The sequence below is a fragment of the Halyomorpha halys genome, unplaced genomic scaffold, assembly GCF_000696795.3.
Source record: "Halyomorpha halys isolate HHAL.00 unplaced genomic scaffold, Hhal_1.1 Scaffold82.1, whole genome shotgun sequence".
Taxonomy (NCBI): Eukaryota; Metazoa; Arthropoda; class Insecta; order Hemiptera; family Pentatomidae; genus Halyomorpha; species Halyomorpha halys.
In genome coordinates, this window is record NW_027109449.1 from 41,525 (window position 1) to 65,520 (window position 23,996).

General features: G+C 30.8%; 2 protein-coding genes and 1 long non-coding RNA gene across 3 annotated transcripts in view; 1 reads left to right on the forward strand and 2 right to left on the reverse strand.

Annotated features, from left to right (window-relative positions):
• Window positions 1–4,533: 4,533 nt before the first annotated feature.
• Window positions 4,534–9,100, forward strand: LOC136795821 (jerky protein homolog-like). Its single transcript, XM_067047629.1, has 4 exons — window positions 4,534–5,265; window positions 5,457–5,622; window positions 5,704–5,932; window positions 8,833–9,100. The coding sequence occupies exons 1-4, from the start codon at window positions 4,534–4,536 to the stop codon at window positions 9,098–9,100; spliced, it is 1,395 nt and encodes a 464-aa protein (XP_066903730.1).
• A 721-nt stretch (window positions 9,101–9,821) lies between these two features.
• On the reverse strand, window positions 9,822–18,825 carry LOC106692983 (uncharacterized). The gene is made up of 3 exons (XR_001345033.2): window positions 18,609–18,825; window positions 14,757–15,012; window positions 9,822–13,574 (listed from the first exon to the last, which is right to left on the reverse strand). It is a non-coding gene; the product is annotated as an uncharacterized lncRNA (long non-coding RNA).
• Window positions 18,826–22,705: 3,880 nt separating this feature from the next.
• Window positions 22,706–23,996, reverse strand: part of Cht7 (chitinase 7) — a 137,440-nt gene continuing 136,149 nt past the window's right edge. Inside the window, exons 18-19 of the mRNA XM_014439288.2 lie at window positions 23,758–23,959; window positions 22,706–23,684 (exon numbers count right to left, since the gene is read on the reverse strand). Coding sequence (XP_014294774.1) covers window positions 23,470–23,684; window positions 23,758–23,959 — 417 coding nt within the window. The 3' untranslated portion in view covers window positions 22,706–23,469. The remainder of the gene's footprint in view (window positions 23,685–23,757; window positions 23,960–23,996) is intronic.

The window sequence follows — 23,996 nt, forward strand, 5'->3', positions numbered from 1 at the left end:
ATTCTAAGTATGAATATATTGTTCATGTTCGCAACTGACCAAACTCCTGTATAAATAAAGCAAGAATAAATATTTGACCCATATACCCATATGATTCAAATTTTCTTTTTATAGTCATGTACTGAAACCACGCTAAGCCACAGCTCCCGTGGTTCAGAAATATCCTTAACATTGACATTGGAATGATTTAGATGTTATAATATTGTATTAATCAATTGCAATAGATTATTGAAAATTAAAGTTTATCCAGACATTAATTATTATTTTATTGTTACCCTGGAAAGCTTATTCATGTAAAACAAGAAGGAGAGATACTTGTTCTAGATAATAATTATTTTGTCTTTTTCACTTTGATTGGCACTAAGGTCAGAACAATCTTTGATCACGTGAATTAATAGTTTTTGTAACATTTGTAACTTACTGAATAACAGTCAGTCCAGCAACCTCTCTGTGTTGTTAACCATGATTCCCAAGATAGACAGACATATTTGTGTTTATTTGGTAACGCCATTTACACTTAAATTTTAATGATGCCACTTAACTAAGCAAGAATTATTTCTAATGATTTATTATCCACATTCAAGCTTATTATTATTAATTACTATTAAATTAAAGTTCGCAGATCAGCATATTCATGTAAAACAAGGAGAGATGCATGTCTCAGAAATATAAGTATGTTACCGTGGAAGACAAAAATTTGAGAATGTCGACTTTCATCGGTGAATATCAACACATAGCCATAGATTTTTATCATTACCTAGTTGGCATCCTCTTAAAAAAAAATTAATGAGTTCCACAAAGTGGAAAAACGAACCCCATTTCTCATTACCATAACAAATTAATTGGTTTTTTGTTGACATGACTTTTAAAGATCACCTAAAATATTAAGAGAATGAAACTCCAATACTTAGTTGTCACACCGGTGATGTTTGAAATAATTATTTCAATGTAGATGACATTAAATATATATTGATGAAACTTTTAAAATTTAATAATATTATAATTCAATAAGATATTTCTTAAAAATATTGTATAAAGTTGTAGAAAGAAAAATTCCAAAAACATAACAAGTATGTCAGAAAAATTTAAGCTGATAAATATTCCTTCTTTTAGGACTGTAAATTACATTCGCACCAATGCAAATAATCATTGACAATACAAAAATTTCCTTGAAGAATTAAAGGACAAAGAACTTCCAAATGGCATTAATTTCTTTTGCATTGTTAGATGGTTATCTAGCTACAAAATATTAAATCGTTTTGTAGATTTGTTTGATTTTATAACTGCATTTCTAAAAGAAAAGGAAATAACTTATTTAGAATTAGACAATGACGAGTGGTTACAGGACTTTTGTTTTTGACTGATGTCATGGAGCATTTGCAAACACTGAATTTACAATTGCAGAGGAAAAAAAATAATATCTGACCTCTCAGTGTATATTTAGTTTTTAAACTAAATTACAACTTTTTCAAAAGGACATTAAAAATAAAACATTTTTTTCAGAATCCATTTGAAATTAACATAATCCAAGGCGAGTTTTCCTTTTCCAATATAATTATGACCCAAAAAGCATCTGGAGAATTAGAATTATCAGAGATGCAAGAAGATCAAACAATGAAAAATTAAGTTAAACTCTACAATGAAAATATAAGTCGACGCCAATTACTGAATTTTGAAATTGTACCAGAATCAAAGTATCCTGAATTAAAAAAGGCTGCTTGTCAAATTATTTCAATATTCGGAATAACGTACTTAAGTGAATCATTTTATTCCACTTTAAAATTCATGAAATCTAAACACCAACAGTGTTAACTAAACAGCATCTCAAAGAATTACTGAGAGGTTACCAATTATTAACCAAATTTTAAAGAATAATCAAGAGAAGTAAAATAAATGTGTTTAATATTTAAATTCAATACACATAGTTTGTACTTTTATTTATGTTTTCAATAAATACAATTTCCGTAAAAATAAATTTTTTAATACCTTTTTTCATACCTCTTAAATACGTATTTAATTGTAGCTCATAAAAAATTTCAAATTTAGTAAAATGGCTCAGACTATCAAGGAGCTTGGCCAACCTTGATATATAGGGACAGTGAAAACTTAAAAAACGGATTATATTATGTCTACAAAGTAGAGTAAGTTTTTAAAGACTAAAAATAATCAAAATTATTTTTAGACATCAAGAAACAGTCAAGTGAAGAAAAAATACTTTTGTTTGTTTTAAATTATTGACCTGTGCCACATACTAATTAAATGGACATATAGTTCATTCTGAAATTTTATGGAGACAACGTGTATTTCTTTTTATCAGTTCTGAGAATTCATAGAGACTACATGTTTTTGAATCTCCAGAGAAAATTATTTTATTTCAAAAATTTCTGTAAGTGTCATCTAAATAGCCATAAAAATCAATAATTAGCAATTGCGATAATTTAAACAATATAAATAGACATTAAGGTGTTTTTTAAAAGTCATGATCAAAAAGTGAAATAATATTAGGACAAAGAATATTTAAAGTTAAGTTAAATCTAGAAAATGATGTGGAACATAAGTTGTGGAAATTGTCCTAACCACCAATGAACTGTAATGAAGACTTAACTACCAAGTATTTTATAAAAATTAAAAAAATTGTAATTTATGTTTAGATGCAAGTTTAGATATTATCTATTAAAATTTAAATTATTCTAATTTATATAAGAAATTATTTCTCTTATATAAATAACCAATGCTTTCTCCTATAATCAAATATTCTAGAATTTTTGAAATCTTCAATTTCTAATTTAATTTTACCATTTGTGTACTAATATTATACAAATAGAAACCAAAATTAAGATCCAATTATTATATAATATTTCTAAAGTAACCTATTAAGTATAATTTCTACTCTTTTTAAATACAGGATGCTAGATGCACAGCTTCTCGGATTATAAGGGCCCCTATCGAGGTTATAAGGCCTTAAAGCCAGGTAAATTCAGAATGAAAAAAGTTTTTATAATGAATGACGGGAAGACTTGGAATATGTATGGTTAACACTATAGCATACACAAGAAAAGTGCAAAATCTAAATAGTGAAGCAGTGCCGACTTACAGCTCCTGCTCCTCCTCATCAACTTGTATTGTACCTACAGTAGGCAACAAAAGTATTTCCACACCATTAAAATTTTTATTTAACAATACGAAACATGAAATAACTTAATAAATACTTTTTTCTTGTCTAAACATAAGAAGATTCAAGAATTTGTTGTAAATTATTTTATAACAACTAATTTAACTTTAGTAGTAGCACAATCAACAAAATTTTATGCAAAATACAGGTACTATATGCTATATATCTTAGAGCCTTAAGCAATTAAAAATTATAATAAATTCATGGGTAATTTTGTTAACACATGGTTATATTCATGTCAAACAAGAAGAAGAGAAACTTGTTCTAGATAATATTCTTATATATATATTCTAGATAATATTCTATCATGAAACCAAGCCACTGCCTCGGGCAAGCGATAATGCTCTGCACATCAGCTTTCGTAATCTTTGCTAACTGTATAATCAAATATTTTGATGTTAAGAGGTGGCATGTAAATGTGAAACAAGAAGAAAAATTTGTTCCAAATGAGATGCATTTTCTTTTCCACTTCGGTTAACCCTTATATTTATTTTGCAATATGATGCAGCTATTTTCAAACATTAATAACTTTGGTCTAGAAAGTGCATATGATCTCACTATCCTGTAATCCAGGAAAGATATGTAATTTCAATCAATTTATATATTATTATTTGAATGATAGTATTCAATAATCATGTCAAACAAGAAGAAGAGACTTTTGTCCTAGATTATATATATTTTTTTAATTCATGTCGGTTAATACTACAGACCTTGACAATCTGGCCATGTGATGCTACTGTTTTTCACAATTAAAACTTGTTCTAATACATATACTAAGGAGTGGACACCCAATTTCTCTTCAATGTTAAACATAGTTCCCATGGTTCAGCAGTTGACAATACCTATGGCCTGATTTAACTCGTCCTTTTGTGGATATTTGGCAGTGCTCTTCCCACCATCATTTTAATTGTAATCAGTTTTACATCATACAGGGGAACCCCGTTATAACGACCCCCGATAAACTGACCCTTTTTTTCGATAGATTCCTTCTCAATAGTCCGACCTTTTGAAACATCGCTCCTCGCATAAACCGACTATTTCTGAGAAGAAACACCCCTTGTTTACATACGACGTTTCCTCTGTACTTTGTAACTATTTTCCTGGAAAGATGATTCACTTCTCTCTCCTTGTTGTTTGAAAAATCAGTTCAATCTTATCTTCCACAGTGTTAACATCAAAGCGTTATACAATGTCTAAAAAAAGGAAGTCTTGTACTATCGCGGAAAAACTTGAGGCTCTTGAAAAAATCGAAAAGGGTGAGCGACTTATCAAAGTAGCTAGTGATTTAGGAGTTGGCTTTACTACTGTGAAGGACTGGAAAAAAAATCGGGACCAATTAATTTCATTTAGTGCATTGTCAGATGACCCAACAAATAAAAAAAAGACTTAGAAAACCTGCATCGGAGGTATTGGATGAAGCGATTTGGTTATGGTTTTGCCAAGAAAGAGAGAAAGGAACTCCCCTTTCCGGGCCTCTCATCAAAGCCAAAGCTACATCGTTACATTCAGCACTTAATGCAGAAGGAGATTTTCACGCGAGTGAGGGCTGGTTGCATAGGTGGAAAAAAAGGCATGGCATTCAACAGTTTACTATCAGCGGTGAAAAATTATCTGCCGACCAAGAAGCTGCAACAGCATTCATCGATTTATTCAGGAACATCTTAGTAAACGAAGAATTGTCAACAGAGCAGGTATATAATTTAGATGAGACAGGCTTAAATTTTAAAATGTTGCCCAATAAAACTCTAGCTGCAAAAAACAATAAAAACATTGTCGGCTATAAACTAGCAAAAGAAAGGCTGACCCTAGCTTTATGTAGTAATGGATCAGGAACTCATAAATTACCCCTTTTTGTCATTGGCAAATCTCGCAAGCCACGAGCTTTCAAGAATATCAGCAATTTATCTGCTCTACCTGTCCACTATCGAGTTCAAAAGTCGGCATGGATGGATCGTGAATTATTTTCTGAGTGGTTCAATAATGTCTTTGTGCCAGAAGTTGCAAACTACTTAAAAAATAAAAATCTACCCCAAAAAGCCATTCTACTTCTGGATAATGCTCCTTCGCATCCCACAGACCTCAAGAAAAATGAGGTAAGAATCATTTTTTTTACCTCCAAATGTAACTCCCTTGATCCAACCAATGAACCAAGGAGTGATCGAATCACTCAAAAGACGGTACCGATCAAAATTCATGAGCTCCTTGATTGAGAAAACAGCAACAGGTTTTAGTCTCATGGAAGCCATAAAATCCATTAACATTAAAGATGTAATTTATATGTTAGCTGCAGCTTGGGAAGAGCTTCCGCCATACACATTGGAAAAAACTCTGCCCGAACATCAATGACGATCAAACCGCGGAGGTTCAAGAGAACGAGCATTCCGTGGTTCAGTTCATGCACGATTGGGAATATTTAAACAGTAGCTCTTCCATTGAAACACCTGACCAACGTGAGATTGAGGAATGGCTAAACAGCGATGAACCAGCATACAAGGCTCTGACTGATGATGAACTTATCTAAACGGTTTCAGCTGTAGAAAATGAAGAAGACGACGATGATGAGGACAATGCAGACACTCCAGCCTGCAGCCGAAAAATCAACCATTCAGAGGCAGTCGACGCTTTCGAGACAGCTCTTCGATATGCTGAACAACAAACCGTCACAAAACCAGTTGATATCATTTTTTTGAAAAAATGGAGGGATTATGCCTCCATGAAAAGGCGCTCTTGTGTTAAACAAACAAAAATCGATAGTTGTTGGTAATTTTAAAATCTACCTACACATTATGTACATATTAGTCATCGTAAATGTGGTTTTTTTTCATTGTGTATATTTTGTTTACATACATACCTATGTAAGTATTTAAATGTTTAATTTTTCTGTTTCATTAATATGTACTAAATAAATTGGTTTTGTATTCTAATTTTTATGTATTTTTCATTCACCCTTGAACATATGTAAGTCTAATTCCCCAGCGTAACAGACTCCGCTTAATCCGACCTTTTCATGGGACTGACCTCACCCCAAGTCCCAAACAGGTCGCTATAACGGGGTTCCACTGTATATATTTGTGGATTCCTAAGTATAATCCTTTTCATGTTTGTTACAAGAGAGAATAATCAATTCCCTATTTTGAGATATGTTGGACATGGTTCATCATGAGCTCATTCAATTGAAATCAACCAATAAATAATTCATATGTTCAAAGAAAAAAGAAACTACTGTTGAGAAAAAAAGTCAAGTCTCATATAGACAAAGGGAAACCAGGTTTCTTTTTGACCCCACTACATACAATTTTTTAACCAGCTCCTATTATAATATTACATCAATTAAGGAGGTGTAGATAGTTGACCATAGATCACTGATTCGAGAAGATGGTCGGGGGATGCGGTCAGCAAAGAAACAACATAAATAAACAAAAAAATATTTATTTATGCCAACGTTTCGAACTGAGTTTCAGATCTTCATCAGGGTGTCTAGCAGAGAAGAATGGCGAAAACTGGCGAGTTTCATCTTCAAAATCTTCTCCACTAGACACCCTGATGAAGACCTGAAACTCAGGTCAGAACATCGGCATAAATAAATTTTTTTATTTATGTTGTTTCTTGGCTGACCGCACCCCCCCCCCCAACCATCTTCTCCAATCATTACATCAATTAAGTTTTTTTTTTTTTTGAAGAAATAAGTTTTTGAAAGCAAGTTTCCAAATTAACTACCTGCGTTATAAATTTTATCATATCTTATCCATTTCATACTGGTTACTATTTTTAACAGGTTTTGTGATAATAGTTGTAATCAGTGTGAATTTGTAGGAATTTCTAGGAAGAAAATTGTTATATAATGAATATTGATGCAATATAAGTATATCAAATTATTATTGACTTGGGGAATTAACCTGCAATAGAAAAAACTAATTTTCATTAATGTGACAAATCAGTCATTAAGTTTTTATCTAGATAATGACCTGAGGGCCGAAATGTTGAATAGTAAATAAACTAGTATGGAAATAAAGGATTGAAGAAAATTTTGTGTTTTAATTAAAGTTACCCATTCTCAAACAAACAATTAATATATCTATACATTAAAAAACTAATTTGTTTTTTATGCTTTTGATACTAGTCACTATTTCTAAGTCCACAAATGGGCTTATTCATGTGAAACAAGAAGAAAAACTTATCCTAGATAAAAATGTAAAATTGTTATCTCATAAACATTGATAATAGTACCCAAATACACCAGTACCAATTTGGAATCCAATTTTATTTGTGATTGGCTGATGTTCAAGCAACTGAATCAATAACAAAAAATTTTAATGAAATTAGACTACAACATCTGACAAATAACAATGATAAGAACTTCCACAGATCAGTTACCAAGCCATTCCACTTATAAGCAAAATGTTTGTCAAGTTGCAGTGAGAGACGGATTATTTAAGCTTATTTGAAAATGTCCATGTAAAATTATCCTGATACAAGAGTAAAGGCTCAGCCATTTTAAATTTCTCAAAATTAATTATTACTGGTAAACCAATTTTTCATATAAACAGTTTTCTCTTTGTCAATGAGCTGAAATGGTTTTTTGTAAATAATAAGGGTATAACATTTTTCATCAGACGAAAATCCTTCAGACCAATTAGACAAAATATGGCCAATGATTGATTATTTCAATAAAAAAAGTCAATGTACTACAGCCCCAAGTGTGAAATAAGCATTGATGAGTCAATGGTTTCGTGGCGGGGTAGGATATTTTTTTCAACAAAGTATAAAGGAGAGAAGGCTTAGAAATATAAAGAAAAACTTCATATGCTCTATGAACCAAGTTGCACCTATAAAATCATAAAATTGATGGTACAAATAGGAGGGGGAATTTAGATATTGGTGGTAAATGTTTACTACCAGTGGCAAATTACCGAGGAAGTCGCTAGCCAATATCAGCAATGTGACATCATCCTCCCACACCGTTTCTAGACGGTTTGTAATCACAATCAGGACGGGTCAGTTCATCATAGATCATGAAGCTGTAGTGGTGTGTCCACCAGAGTCTGAAGAGTATTGCATGACACAGGAAATTGGTCAATTCCTTACGAAAGTGAATGGTTTACTAAATTTAAAAATTGGTATTTGAACTTTGTAAGCGTTTTAAGCATTATCATAAGAAAAGCCATTGTTATTTCTGTGGTATATCTAATGCAGGTAAGACCACAGCTGTTAATTATGTTTTACATGACTTGTTTAATCGTGTTTATTATGCTTCTGATCAATATCCTTTTGGGGATTATTACAGTAATATTCACAAAGCTATTGTTATGGATAAATTTGATTACAAGAAATATGACCTAACCATAATTAATAAATGTTTAGAGAGTTCGGCTTTTCATTGCAATCAATAATACGAAAGAGAATGTATAGAGACATGTAAGGTACCTGTTATCTTTATATCTAAATTTGAACCTCCTGATTATCTTGAGTTTTTAAATTGTGTAGTTGTTATAAATGCTTTTTTTTCTTTACAGTTTACAGACCCTATTATAGAAGAAGCTACTTCCGTTATAGATAACAGAGATATTATTGATAATGTTCCATCGGAGGTGGAGATATAGGCGTAATGAAGGTAAAAAATCATCATTCCGTTACACCCCTATTATGTATTATTCACATAGGTATAGGAATAGTTTTGAGGTTGTTGGTACTGCTGGTTTTATTGAAGCTGTTGAGGACAATAAAAAGGTTTGCCTTACAGATCCTAATAAATGCACACAAAGTAAAGATCAATTTTCTATGCAAAAAGTTAAGACATATGAAAATACCCAGAATGATTTTCAGACTATTTTCCCCGATTATAGAGCACCTCAAAAGAAGGATTCCTATGGTGGACCATATTTTCAATCTTCTGAAGAATTAGATTGTTTACCAGCTGGTATATACTAAATATAAATTAGTAGCCGTTAAGCATTATATGAAAATTTTTAAGTTTTTGCAGATTACTGTTAGGTGTAAGTATGCTACTAATGTAGCAGGTACTTAAAAAGCCTATTGGGTGAGGAATCCTTAATACGATGTGTGGCTGAAAAGTAATGAGACTGGCAACACAGCAAGCGATCTGGTAACCCTGCGCTGTTGTCCTAGATAGAGCACATGTATCAGTAGCATGCCATAGCTCAGTGCGTTTCAACTCCTTCCGTTAACTACGTGATTTTTGTGACTGCTATTAGTGAAGTTGTGTTTTAGTTGTGCATCACACAAAATAGAAAAGTGAAATTTGGAGCAACGTTGTGCCATTAAATTCTGTGTTAAGCTTGGAGAATCAGCAAGTGCAACGTTTGAAAAGTTAAAACATTCTTTATCCTGAGCTTAAGTTTTATGTTGGCACAAATCATTTTTGGAAGAGAACAGGTTAAAGTTGGACACCGTTCAGGAAGGTTTTCAACTTGGAAAACCAACAAAAACATGGAACATCTGAACACTTTTGTGAGATCAGACCGTCATTTAACATTAAGAATGTTGAGTGAACTCGTAAATTTGAACAGATTTACCATTCTTCAAATTTTGACTGAACATTTGCACATACGAAAAGGACTATGGCAAAAACCTCACAATTCAGCACAAGGACATTTGAAAAAACAGGTGTCTTGATCTTCTTGAAAGAATCGCTAAGGAGCAAGATTTCTTTTGCCGCGTGATTACAGGTGATAAATCATGAATTTTTGAATACAATCCAGGTTAAACAAGAGTGGGAAGAGAAAGAGATAAAATATGTCAGAATACAGGAGACATACACTTCAAGCACTGGAAAACCAATAGAAACTAGAAAGACTATGTTATTACCAATGTGTTGTCAAAGATGTTCAATCCACCTGCCTGAAGAGGTTCGTAAATAACTTTTTGAATATTATGTAGCCCTTGGTAGTCTAGGTAGAAAAAGTAGGTTTTGTTGCATCACACATCATTGTTGAGCAGAAAAAAGAACACATGTAGATGGAACGAAATAAAGTAATTTTGTCCTCTATGCAGGTGAATGGGTTCCAGTATCTGTCAATAAATTGTTGATACATATAAGAGATATGAGTTCAGACCAGCAAAAGTCCAAGAAAATTGAAATCAGACAAAAGTATGGGTTCCAAGATCGGTATTGGGCAGGTATAATTGTGGTATTAGGCAAAACATTATCAATTCTTGATGTCTTCCCAAGATTGCCTACATTTCCTCAGACAAATAAGGCGAGTTGGAAAGTACAGGAAAAACAGGATCCTACCACTCAGACAAATGATAAAGGTTGCCCAATATGCAAGCTAACGTTTACAGATGATAAAGGTCTTGAAACCCATATAGCAAAGAAGCATTCCAGGGAGGCAAACAACAAAAAACCAAGGGGCTTACTTTGTGATCTAAGGAATAATGAAGTCGGAGAGGGAGATACAGATCATATGAAATTAGAAATAACGAAATAGTCGGCTATCTTACAGGATTATAAGCAGGAAAAAAATTTCAACTCCGTGGATTTCGACAAGGCAGTAGGTGATTTCCTGTATTTTCTTAAAAATATTAACAACGAACTATCTGACCCACAGCACTCCGCCGTTAAATTTTATAAAATGAGAAAAAAGAATAAAACTGAAATGGTAACAAGGGTGCTGGAAATGTATCAAATCCACAGAGAGTGAATAAGGCAGACAGGAGCAGTACCATTATGAACTGGCACAATATAATTATTTCAACAGAAGAAAGTGGTTCAAACCATAATGAATGCCGATGCTACCAACCAATGCCCATTGAAGGTAGCTGACATTGAAAACATTATAAAAGCCTCTTTGAAAAATTGAATCACAGCAAATCTGTGGATTATGAAAAATGTGCCCCAACGCCAAATTTGATGTACATTAATGTCAAGGCTGAGAAAAAAGCAATTAAGTCAATATCATTGGACATATCACCGGTGCTGGATTGTGTATTAATCCGCACAATAAAATACTTTGCTGCATTCCACATCATTGAGTAAATTGTGGAGATCATGCTGAGGGTGGGTTACGTATCAGAGCCTCTATGCCAAGGGTGTACAATATTGGGCTATAAGGGAAAAGAGGATTCGAAAAATATTTCCTCATGGAGAACAATAATTACATACTCCATTGTGCACCAAATTATTGAAAAGGTTCTAGATTATGAGCTAAGAAAACAATTACCTTCAACAAAAATTGATGGGTCTTGAAAGGGAATAACACGTACTACGCATGCTCCCTACAGTTTCAGACATTCAGAACTGGTTGTTGGAACAGACCTTAAAATGGCAACTCACAACCAATGAACCAATTAGAAATAATAAAATATTGCGTGTTGATGAGTAATAAAATAAATGCATTGTCGTGTGGTTCAGAACCAGGAAAAAAGTTGAAAGAAAGTGTTCAAGCTGAATGCAAAAAGAGATTTGGTGGGATTGATAAATGCCAATTTCTCACAATGGCTCCTTTATTGGATCCACAGTTTAAGAATTTTCATTTCCAAGACAAGGTTATATTGGATCAGAAAGCTTAATAGTGAGATCAAGGAAGAGAGTGAATCATCGGATTCTGAGGGCGGAAAATTGTCTTTTTAACACCAATTTCTTCTGAAAGTAAATTAATTTTTGTAAGATTGTGCCATATACTTTTATTTAAAATATAATAATGTTATTTACATGCATGTATTTATTATTCTGTGCAGAACATGATTTTTGGGAGGATCATTACAAGATCGTAGAAGAAAACTGGAGTGCAAGAAAAAGGTTGCAGCTGTTGGAGGAAGTTTGGTGCCTAAACTTCCAGTATACTTCAAAGCTCCTGTTTATAAACTGAAAGACAACCCATTGACATTTTACTCAGATAATTATAATTATAAGAATTCTTGTATCATTAAAGTAGCAATAAAGTATTTATCAGTAATAGAGATGAACATCATTTATCAACTGAATCTGCCTACAAAGAGAAACATATTGATAAACTTAGGACAAAACAAGATCCTACAGTTGGTGTGTTCACTTTGGATTTGCAGTTATGTTTGCCAACCTCGTACCTGACAACATTTTTTTCTTTCTACAAGAGCCAACTGTGGACATTTAACCTCACAATAAACAATTTAACTTATAACAATACCGCAAATTACCTTCGGGACAAAAAGATTATTGCAAGAGGAGTGACCATGCCCCATATATTTATTTCATCACTTGATCAATTTGTCGTATCAAATAAAAAAAAGTGATTAATTACACTGAAATATATGCTAGACAAAATAAAAACAGTTTCTTATTATTGAGATTTATGAGGAGTTGATAGCTCTCAATCGCATTCCTTCATTGGATAGCATAAATCACAAATTTGTAATAAGCGAGTATTGTCACATGGAATGCGATAATGATCACATAGCCTTCTTATATTATTTTTGGAAAACAATATAATTTATTGAAAAAAAACAAAAAACATTGAAACATAAATTTCTTCCAAGTTGATAGAATATCTAATAATAAATAGGCAAATTAAGTAAACCTCCAAAGTCAATGATATAAATCTTCACTACCGATTATTATAACTATATATCATCATTAATTTAATTTATATATCGTTTAAATAGGTTGCATGTGCACCTATCACACAAGGGCTTATCTTCTGTACCAAGATTGTCTAGAAGCCCTTTCTCTCCTCCTGGCCCATCATTTGATGTCATAAGGAAATAATATTCAGTAACTGGTTTTATACGTAGTATTATTCTGCAATATTCAGAGACTAATAAAATACCAGCTAGTTATTCTAGGAAGTGTAGAAACAGCCAATTACCTTCAATAAAAATATTACTACATTTTCGAAATGATAATAACTTTAGATGTAGACAATTAATGTTGTGATTAATGATTATATATCATTTATAAAGCTAAGGTATCACATGAATCCTACCCTTGAACGAGAAAAAAAAATATTAGCACCTTAATTGAAACAGTAAAATAACTTCAAAATAATGTTAGAAGAATTAATTAATTATTGCTGATATTGGACTTAAGTTTCAGTAGTACATTTAGATCATTCATATCTTAATACCTTTTATCATTGAACAAGTAACCATAAAAATACAACTATCAAAGCCACAATATAGCTTTCCTTCAACTAAGAAATAATTATTGAACTGATAATATTCAATTATACAATGACATGCTAAATAAGTTAGAGGTTCATCATTCTTTTTAAGTATAAGTACTTGACTTACATTGCATTCTCAAATTAAGGTACAGGTACAAGAACATAAGCCTAAAAATTAAAATATATTCATACTACTAAACTGCTTTCTTTTTACAGCACTTGTGGAGCCCAGAGATGAAGTGAGTCTCGATTTCTGGTTTGTTATAAATGATAACAAGTTCCTTGAAAATCTCGATCATTGTCTGTTGATCAAAAAATAAATAAATAAATCAATGATATATTCAGTATACATAGAGTACCAATGACATAAATTAATTTTTAACATTGAAAAAATTCATAGAGTGAATATGACACTCAGTTAACAGAAAATTAGGAGGATTTCCGAAATTTCATAACTTAATTTTTAAAAAAATAAAATAGAAGAATGAAAATCAAAATTTTAATTAAAGATTATTTGTTCTATTTTTGTGAATATTTTATGCACAATTATTCTGTAATCTTCTCTATTTTCATAGTGTTTCTATCACATGCTAAAACATAATAATAAAACAAAAAAAAACATTGGTAGGTGAAGGTAGATTTTGCACATAAACCAGTGTTCTAAAATAACTGTGTTAAGTCATGATCCACAGTTATAAAATTTTTAAATTACTATCCACAGTTACTAAAGAATTATAAATAAGATTATACTGATAATGTGAGAGTAGTAATTAGTCCAAGATATGAGTATATTTTAGTAGTAATAATCTCTAGAACAGAGCTATAAACTGAAATATTTCATAAAAATCGACGAACCAAACTAATTTGTACAACCCTAAAATTTTGTTTGACACCAATACAAAGAATTTTGGGATGTGAAAGAATCCCAGAAACTTACATTTTAGTTTTCAAGATAACTAAAACGTAATAATATTAAAGACTTGCTTTCAACATTGCAGTTTTATTGATAGTTTTAAACTAACAGGAAAAGATAAAAATTATTAACAGACATATATGAATTGAGGTTTCATTGAGAACCAGAACTGTAAATTCAATATATATATTTTACATTCATTTCTTACCAATTTTTTTTTAATTAATACTTAAAATAAAACGACCTATAACCTCTTCCACTTTACTTCTCCAGACATCTGCAAAATAAGTCTCAAAATTTTATTTTTTCAAACATATCTAGGCACCATTTTACCTATTTTGCTGATTTCTAAACCAACACAGATTTTCTAATGATAACTACTCATCAATTTTAACAAGTTTCTCTTTAAACTAATATTATACTTCTTTAAACAAAAATTATTGAGCTCTTGAACCTTGAATGAATGGTCAGTAAACTTAAGAAGGAATCTTATTTCTAAACATACACAAAAAATAATAATAATAATAAACCAACAAGTAATTTTAACTAAGAATTGAAAATAAAATATTACCAGTATTATCAGCTATCACAACTCCTTCTTTCAAGGCATGTAGAAAACCTATGGTACAGACAGGTTTATTATGGGGGTCACATCAACAGTTTCCAAATTTCATTAACTGCAAGCAGAATTCAGGAACCAGCAAAATTTGATCTAAGAAAATTTTCTTCTTTAACATCCTTTTGAGTCGACATGGACAAATATTTTTGTATTACAGCCGTGGTAAAAAGTTAATCAGTGAAGTATTGCATCCATAATATTTGAGATTCTACAAAGATTCATAAATAAACAATTTTTTTAATTCACAAAATCTGACAAGAAGATTCTTGATACATCTTACACAGTAATATAAAAATGTTGTTCCAGTAATCAAATTGAATAAGTTATAAAAATACTCCTACATTTATATCAATATTATTTTATTAACACAGGAAAAAGTTAATAAACATCACCCTTGTTCCATATACCAATATGGCTAGCTAAAGAGCCCTTCCTTAATTTCTGAGCTAAAAATTAATCTTAACCATGTCGTTGACCAGAAACCTGAATTATAATTTATAATACTATTACCCTTCTTAATGAGTATAAAAGGTGGAAATATAGGTATGAGGAAGAATATAAATAAAATAAAATAATAAGAAAATATTCTGCATAAATATAGGTCAAGGCAATGAGAGTTTACGAAAGAATTGGAAAGGCTACACAATCACGGTACATGCAACTGATAAATCTAATTGAAGGAACAGAATTGCAGCAGTTGAAATAGACTTGTAAAATTGCTGGGCTAGATTATGAACAATTCCATCAGAACATTCACCAATAAGCCAAAAGGCGATTTCCCAATATTATTAAGAAAAGACTTGATGAATATAAAGAAGATAAAGATGATACAAACAAAAATAAAACATAGATTGAAAAAGAGGAGGAAAGCAGTCTTCAGGAAACAATTAATGGCAAGGTGCTTTTAACTATATTGTATACAGATCTGCAGTGGTTATGTCTACATGTTTCCTCATAAAGCAAAAAAACAAATTTTTTTTGGACAGCACTTTGATGATAGCAATGACTTTCTTTATCTCAATTTTAAATTAGTTGATTTTTACTAGCTTACTTACTGAAAGAAACAATTCAAAAGTAATCAGCATATATAAGCAAAAACAAATGTCTGAAAATTTTCCTCATGAGAACTATATAAATTTTTGCAATATTTATAATTTCTCATTTATTTATTAATTCTTGTTTTCATTCAAATTGTAGCTAATAAAAATTCAAAAATGAACTTAAATAATTTTTTTAAAATAACTTCAGAAATTTCTATTTGGATATTAAACTAGCTTTTCATTCAATTGCATAGTTCCCCAAAAATATTCATATTTACAGCAAAATGGCCTCATGTACATTTCGTTTTTCAAAAAGAAACTCATAAATTCACATTTTTTACTTATTCTAATTTGTATTAAAATTGTTTAAACTTAGGTTGAATTTTTTTTTAAAAATGAGATTTATAGTTAATCCGTTAATGTCAGACGATTATGTGAAAAGGAATTACATCCCACTTCCCCTTTTGAGGACTGATCTAATTTCTCTACTGCCACTTGTACGTGAGAAAGCAATATTAACACCTTTATTCAATCATAATGTTTAAAAACTATTATTAATGGGCCATAAGTAAAAAATAAATATTAGTTTTCATTTAATAATTATCTTCTAATTCTAATTATTATTTTAATTCTAGAACTAATATTTTTCTGTCTTAAGCTATAAGAGAGAACACATGTTTACTACTAATAAAATTTCATTTCATTGCCAGAAGTTTCACTTAAGTAGACCAACCCCTAATGTTTATTTTTCTTAAATGAAATATAGTTAAAAAATTCTTATCCTATTATGTTTACTATATTAAATCTTAATTACATAACAAAATTGAAATGTAAAGCCTGAAAGTCATAGCCAGATAACAGAATAGTATTTAAGAACATGGTTTTCTAGGCCCCCTTGAATAAGTAACCAGTATAGATTTATCTTAAGCTCAAGTATTCAACATTATCACCCAAACACATAAATCATACCAAAAAAATAATTAAATTGTTATTTATTATGTAAAACTTAGCAAAAATATTAATAAAAAAAAAAAAAATTGTTATAGATTTATAGTACTGAATTACACAAACATAACCTAAAATCCTAACTCTCTCCTTAATAAGAATCCTTGACTGTTCTTATTTTTTCAACCTTCCAAGTTCTATAAACAATTTTTAAATAAGCCAATTTGCTACTTACAGTTAGTAAAAAAAGTCTACATACACCACAATATAAATTCATTTATGAAATAATGTATATTATTATGTATTAATTAAAGTTATACTTTATTTTTTTTCTATTAAATAAAGATCTGTAGAAGATTAAATTATGCTTTTATATTATTTCGAAATTGAGTATATACACAACGTTTCATAATAAATGTCTGCCATTGTTTGTTACAACTAAGAAGTCTACATACACCTTGATTTAATACTTTGGATGTAAACCAACATTTAATTGGTTTATATTCATAGTGGTTTTATTTCCTAAACAAATTTGATAGAATCAAAGTCAAGTGAAAACAACTTTTAAGAAGTGTTCATGAAAGCCCTAAAATAAGTGCATTGGAGTAACACCTCAAATGGTGTGTGATTCACTAAAAAAAAAAGAATCTCAAATCACGAAGGGCTTGCAAGAAGCCGCATATTAGCAAAGTTAAATCAAGCTAAGGAGTTGGCATTAGCGAAAAATTACCTTGATAAGCCTACCAGTTTTTAGGACAAAGTAATTTTCACGGATAAGTCTAAATTTAATATTTTCGGGGCTGATGGCAACGTTAAAGTGTGGAGGAGAAAACACGAGGCCATGAAATTGAAAAATTTATGCCTGACAGTTAAGCACAGAGGAGAGATCATGGTTTGGGGTTCTAAGGCTTTGGCTGGAGTAGGCAACTTAAAGATCATCAAGGGAATAATTGATCAATAAGTACACGTAAATGTACTGAACCAAAATCTGCGGCCCAGTGCTACCAAGTTACCACCCTAGGATCAAATTTTTATTTTATTTGAATTTTATTTATACAGGATAATGATCCCAAACATCATACCAGAAGGGTCAAAGAATGGTTGCTATACAATGCTCCACGTCAGTTAAGAACAACATAACAATTGCCTAACTTTAACACCATAGAGCACCTCTCGTAATCTTAAAATGAAGCTGATGCATCAAGAAATAAGAAATAAACAGTAACTCACAAAGGCCCTTAAGAGGAATAATAAACGGATCCTACTTTTACAAAATAAAATAGCTTGCACAATGAATAATCGTTTGAGGTAATAAAAAATAAAGGAGGTCCCACAGACCATTAGACAATTTTTTGTTTATAATTTTTGTAGATAATTATTTTGTTATAGAATACATAATAGACATGTATACAGACTTTTTTTTGTAAAAATGTATTGTTACTGTTTCTATATTATTTTCTGCTGTTTGTAAAATTTTATAACAACTGTAAAATGTACCAAATTAATCAAAAGTGCCTGTATTTAAAAGGAAAAAATAAATAAATGGTTTCATCTGATTTTCTCTTTTGCTTTTAACCCACTTTTTTGATAAATACAAATTAATAATAAATGAATGCAGACTTTTTTTACTAACTGTATGTTGCTTTCTATTAAAAATATTACTATCTGTATAAGCAGTTCTAAGCCCTAGAGCTAGATTAATAACCAAAAATAAATTTAATAAGGAAGTAAAATAAAAACAAATTCTTATCCTATTCATATAGAAAATCAATGAAATTAAAGCCATCTACAACAAACAGAGTAAATAAAACTAACATACCTATTTCAAAAATGTTTAATTACCAAGAGCATGTGGGCGAAAATTTATAATTAAAAATCACGTAAAAAAGCGGGCTTCGTTAAAGACGGTGTGGTACATAACATAAAAATCCATAAGATGTACCATGAATAACTGTAACATACTGCATTATTACCTAACTTCGCCTATGGTTAACAACACAGCAATCCCGTACTGATAGAGTAGACGCCATACAGAACACTACACAGTGTTGCCAACAGACTGCTATCGAATTTATCGACTTAATATACACAAGAATCGATGCTTCAAACATTCCCACCTTAATTTTTAAAAATATTCATTTCTTACTAAGAGAGTGGACATTGAGTTTTCACCGATTTTAATTAAAATATTTATGGTTATTCTATGTTAAAAAAATGGCAAAGGGGGAGATGACATCCTTTGCATTACTCTCTCTCAAACAAAAAGTAGAGCTAAAGAAAGGTGTTTACCACGCCCTCATAGCCCAGATTTAATTAGAGGTAAATAGTCTGTAGCTGAGTGAATTGCGGAGCCGGTTCGAATTCGGCCTGGGAGGGGTCGACTTTTGTTCCTGCGACAATCCGACAAAATAAAAACTTAACCCCCCACCATGGTTAGAATAGGGATCCCTTATATGGGAATAGGAATCCTCCCCATTTATGTAATTATCTGAAAAAATCGTTCATTCAATCGCAAAGGTGAACTGGATATAAGTTATATATAAATGGCTTACTTTACAGTGTTGCTAGGTACATTTCCACTAACTATGAAAAATATAATTAAAAGCTCTTTCTTTGAGGAAAATTAATTGAAAAGTTATAATTTTCCTCAAAGAGAGAACCTTAAATTGAATTTTTATGACGTTAGTGGAAGTTTACTTTCACCACTGTGAAGTAAGCCTTCGATAAGATAGGATATATTCAAGTGAACTGCAGTAAACGGTTTTTTTTTTTTATATATATAATTTGGTTCATTGACAACGAAAACCCAATAAGCTGTTTGTAAATAAAAAAAAAAAAAAAAAAAGGAAAAAAAAAGTGGGTTGTGAACTATTCGAATGCAACCAAAAGCAATATTTGGTGATTGTGGACGCACTTTCTAATTTCCCAGAAGTAATGCAGCTAGAAGATTTAACTAGCAATACTGTCATAACTAAGATGAAATCAATATTCGCAAGACATGGGATACCGGTAACGGTTTATACGGACGGCGCATTATATTTCACTTCAAGATTATTTTCGGAATTCGCTAAAAACTGGGGTTTTACTCATGTAGTTTCTAGCCGCACTATCCCAAATCAAATGGTTTGGCAGAAAGTGCTGTAAAAAGCATGAAGAAGATTTTCATAAAAGCAACCGAAGCTGGGGAGGATATTTATCTGGCTCTATTTAATTTCAGAAACACAGGCGTGGTAAAATTCCTTCTCCAGCTTCAAATTTAATGAGAAGGAACCTAAGGACAACCTTGCCCTGTATTCTCCAATCACTAGTTCCTAGAATAACTTTCGAGGCTGATAGGAAGCTGATCGAAGATTGAACTAAAACTAAAAAAACTTGATGACCGACATGCAACCATAAGGTCTTCATATTTTGAAGGACAGGATATGGTTTAGAAAAGGGCCATCATCCCCTTGGATACCTGGAACAGAAACTGACAAAGGAAGAGGTCCGAGCTCGTACATCCTACAGATAAAACAAGGAGGTGTTTATGTCCGAAATGAAGCTCATATTTCACTAAGGCAAATTAGAGCGTGGAAGTCCCAAATAGTGTGGAACAAGATAGCAGCCATAGTCCTTCAACGAATCAAGAGGATTTGACACTTGAGAGACACTTGCAATGTCGGATCCAATAGGCGAGCTATTACAGAAGAAAACAAGATGTGGGCGTGTTGTGAAACCAACAAGAAGACTTGTTAAAGAAAGTTAAAGTGAAAAAAAAGTATTAGCGGAGTGTTTGAGTATCAGTTTCAGTTGTTCTGTCTAAATTGTATTGTGATGCAGTAATTTTTTGAGTTTTATTTGATATTATTGTTTGAATTTTCTTTCATTTTTCTGTCAAAATTTAGTAAAATGTAGTATTTCAGAATTAGTTTCATTTTTATTACTTAGTATGTGAGTATTAGTTTTATTTATTATTTCTTGATTTTCTTTAAGGAGGGGAGATGTAAAATTAAAATATCATATGTTTGATGAGGTGAGACATTAGGAAGTTATATATAAACAATTGTACAGCAATGTTATGTGCTCTTAATAAATGTGTATAAAAACAGTTTTGGTGTTTTATAATGAACAAAACAAGTATAAACTCCAAAAATTATTTTTTAACCAAATTTAGATATCCTGGGAGAACCAGGAAGGGAACCTGTCTCCCTCCTTAAATAGGATTTTATATAGCCTACAGTACACACTGACATTGAGTAGCATTCAGATATTGAATTTATTCAGATTCATCCTCAAGGTTTCTATGTATTAGTTTTATTAACAATAGATTTAATTATTTCGTATATATTGAGTAACAAACACAGTTTTACATACACATATTGAAAACAATAATTAATTATTTCACAGTGATTGAAATGTTATGACTTGTTGAGCTTGTAACATCTTCCAGGCAGCTTTGGAGCACAAAGCAGGATCCTTTGGCTCACTTTAGATCATGTTTGCAACTGTTTGTTTTCATTGTTATACAAGCTATCTTACTAGCCAGGAAGAGATATTTCTTTGGATTCAAAAATGTGTGGTAATTGAGATTTTCAGGTATGTTCAATGTATTGGAAATTACATTTAAAAAAATCTAAATTTTCAATCACTCCCTTTGTGTATGATAAACTATCTTGAAAAAACTTTTAAAAAAAAAATTAAATTAAATAATTTAACTTTTTCCTCAGTAACTCCATTCCAGAGTGAAATGCATAATAACCAATCTTCTAGAGGATTCTAAGAAATATTGAAATAACGATTTTAGTGGAAGTAGATTGAAAACTGAAATTATCACCCTTTGTTCAAATTAGTATTATTGAATGTAATAACCTTTACTGGCGTTGATGACCCATGGGTTTTACGCCTTAATTTCTTAATAAACAAACAATAACCTTTAGTCCATTTTGTGTGTTATTTTTGGTAGTTCATTAGGTTATGTAAATGTTGGGGATAAAGATTTTTTGAGGAAAAAAATCAAATTTTCAACAAATTTTCCAACACTTATATTTCAATGAAGTTCAAAAAAGATTTTATGTTTGATTTTATAGATATAACCCGAATTTTAGGTTAAAACTACTGAATTTGTAACTAAAATTTTGTTTATATTATTAAAATAAAATTTAAGATCAAAGTGTATTTTGTTGAAATACAACTAGTTGAAAATCTGTTTTGTTTTAGAAAAAAAGAATTTTTCCCACCGAATGCACAAATATTTAGAGATCTACCAAAATAAAGCACATAATGGATTAAAGATTATCACAATCAGGAATTCTATTTATTTATTGTTTTTTACTCGTATTTACTTTATTGCAATCATCAAAATATGCTATTATGTTATGTGCATTTATAGTGAAATATACAAAATAAAATTTGACTTTTTGCATCCAAGTTGCTTAAAGGGGATAAGTTACTGAGGAAAAACTGAAAACAAAGTTTTCTCACTTCTTTTTCAAGAAGGCAGAAAAAACAAGATGAGAAGGGAAATCGGCAATGTAACACCTGAAAAACGAAATTACTCCACCTTTTGCAAGTTACCTCTTTTGTTGATATTCAATTAGGAATCATGTCTGAAGCAATTGTCTTGGAAAAGAGTGTTTTCAATCAATCATCAAACTACTTAAATTCTATGTTCATAAGAACATTATATGTTTTGGAAGAATTGGAGATGGACCATATTTGCCTTCCTGGGGGACAAAAGCCTTATTACTCTCACACTCTATGTACCTATTTTTCTACATATAACTATTTAAAAATTCTGATACAACTTTTGAACAGTGTAATTGATTTGATTTAATGTTACTAATTGTTTCATAAGAATATTTAATTTATTTATAAATGTAACAATGAACCAACAAAAATGAGAAATTGGATCTATAAAAATGAAATAAAAAAATAAAACAATTTAGAATATTAATTTATTTTCTATAGATATTTACATTATTGGCATCGGTACAAATTTAGTTATAAACCATTTCAATTTAATATTTTATGTTACCTCTCACAATTTATATTTTATGTTTATAAATCAATTTATAAACCTGATATTATTTTTTGTAGTTTTCTCATTTAAATTTTCTTTTGTTTTAAAATTTATTTGTGTCCCAACTGGAAGTGGCTGTATTTTTCATTGTTTAATAACAGACTTAAAAGCTAGTTTCTTACCTTAAATAAAATAAATATAAATCACTCTTGTGTTGCTGAATATAAATTGATTTGTAAAAAAAAAAAAAAAGAAAAATTAAAATAATTACAGTTTAATTACATCATGGCAGTTTAAACAAATTAACTATATAATAACATAATTGTCACCATAACATGGTATTTTTTTTTTTGCCTCTGTAAATATTTTTTTCAAAAATATATTTACAAATTTGATACAAAGATTTTTTTTAACTACTTAAAATTAAAAAATATACACTTTTCACATCTGAAGCATGAATTTGAAAACCTGTCAACTCAAAAAAGTCCAAATAGAAACACCTTCAAAAGTAGTGTTACAATATTTAAATCACAATATCTACTTCATTAATATATTCACATAACTTTGGTACCTCCTCTTTCAACTTCATACATTTTTGCAAGACTGTCCATTTTAGGTACATAATATTAACAGTGCCTCTGTCCAAGGAAGGTCTTTAGTTAATGATTTAAACAACTTCTGTTCAGCGAGAAGGAGGAGGTGCTTGTGTGTGTTGTGTACATCCTTCAACATTTTCTGGCCAATCGCAAACATTTTCGTTCGGATTAAATACTAAATTTGAAGGACATGGCATGTGATGTTTTCGTTCTCCTTCGCACATGTAATACATTGTACAGTCAGCTTTGTCAGGATGATATGAGATATGCCCATCCTCTTCTTCACATGTCACAGCATTAGCTAGAACATACATTAGTTGTAAATTATTTTCTATATAAAACTGTTGAGTAGCTTGCCAATTTTTGAAACTTACGGTCTTTGGTAGTGTAAGCTCCACTACTAGAAGGCCCCTCATATGGTCCTTGGTATTCTAGTTTAATTGTGTAATCTTCAAGTTCAGCCTTCATTGCATTGACAAGAGGAAATTTACCATTTCCACAAACGCCTCTGAAGTCATCCATGTCAATTGACCAAATCATAATGCCTCCAAAGCCTTCCTCTTTTAACCAACCCATCTAAAAGAACATAGTCATTTTTATTAAAATATATAAT

Bases quoted from the DNA above. Each gene is read 5' to 3' on its own strand.
- LOC136795821 (XM_067047629.1), top strand. From the start codon at position 4,534: ATGACCCAACAAATAAAAAAAAGACTTAGAAAACCTGCATCGGAGGTA. The intron at 5,266-5,456 runs GTAAGAATCATT...TTTATATGTTAG, and splicing joins CAGACCTCAAGAAAAATGAG to CTGCAGCTTGGGAAGAGCTT. The intron at 5,623-5,703 runs GTGAGATTGAGG...AAACGGTTTCAG, and splicing joins CATTGAAACACCTGACCAAC to CTGTAGAAAATGAAGAAGAC.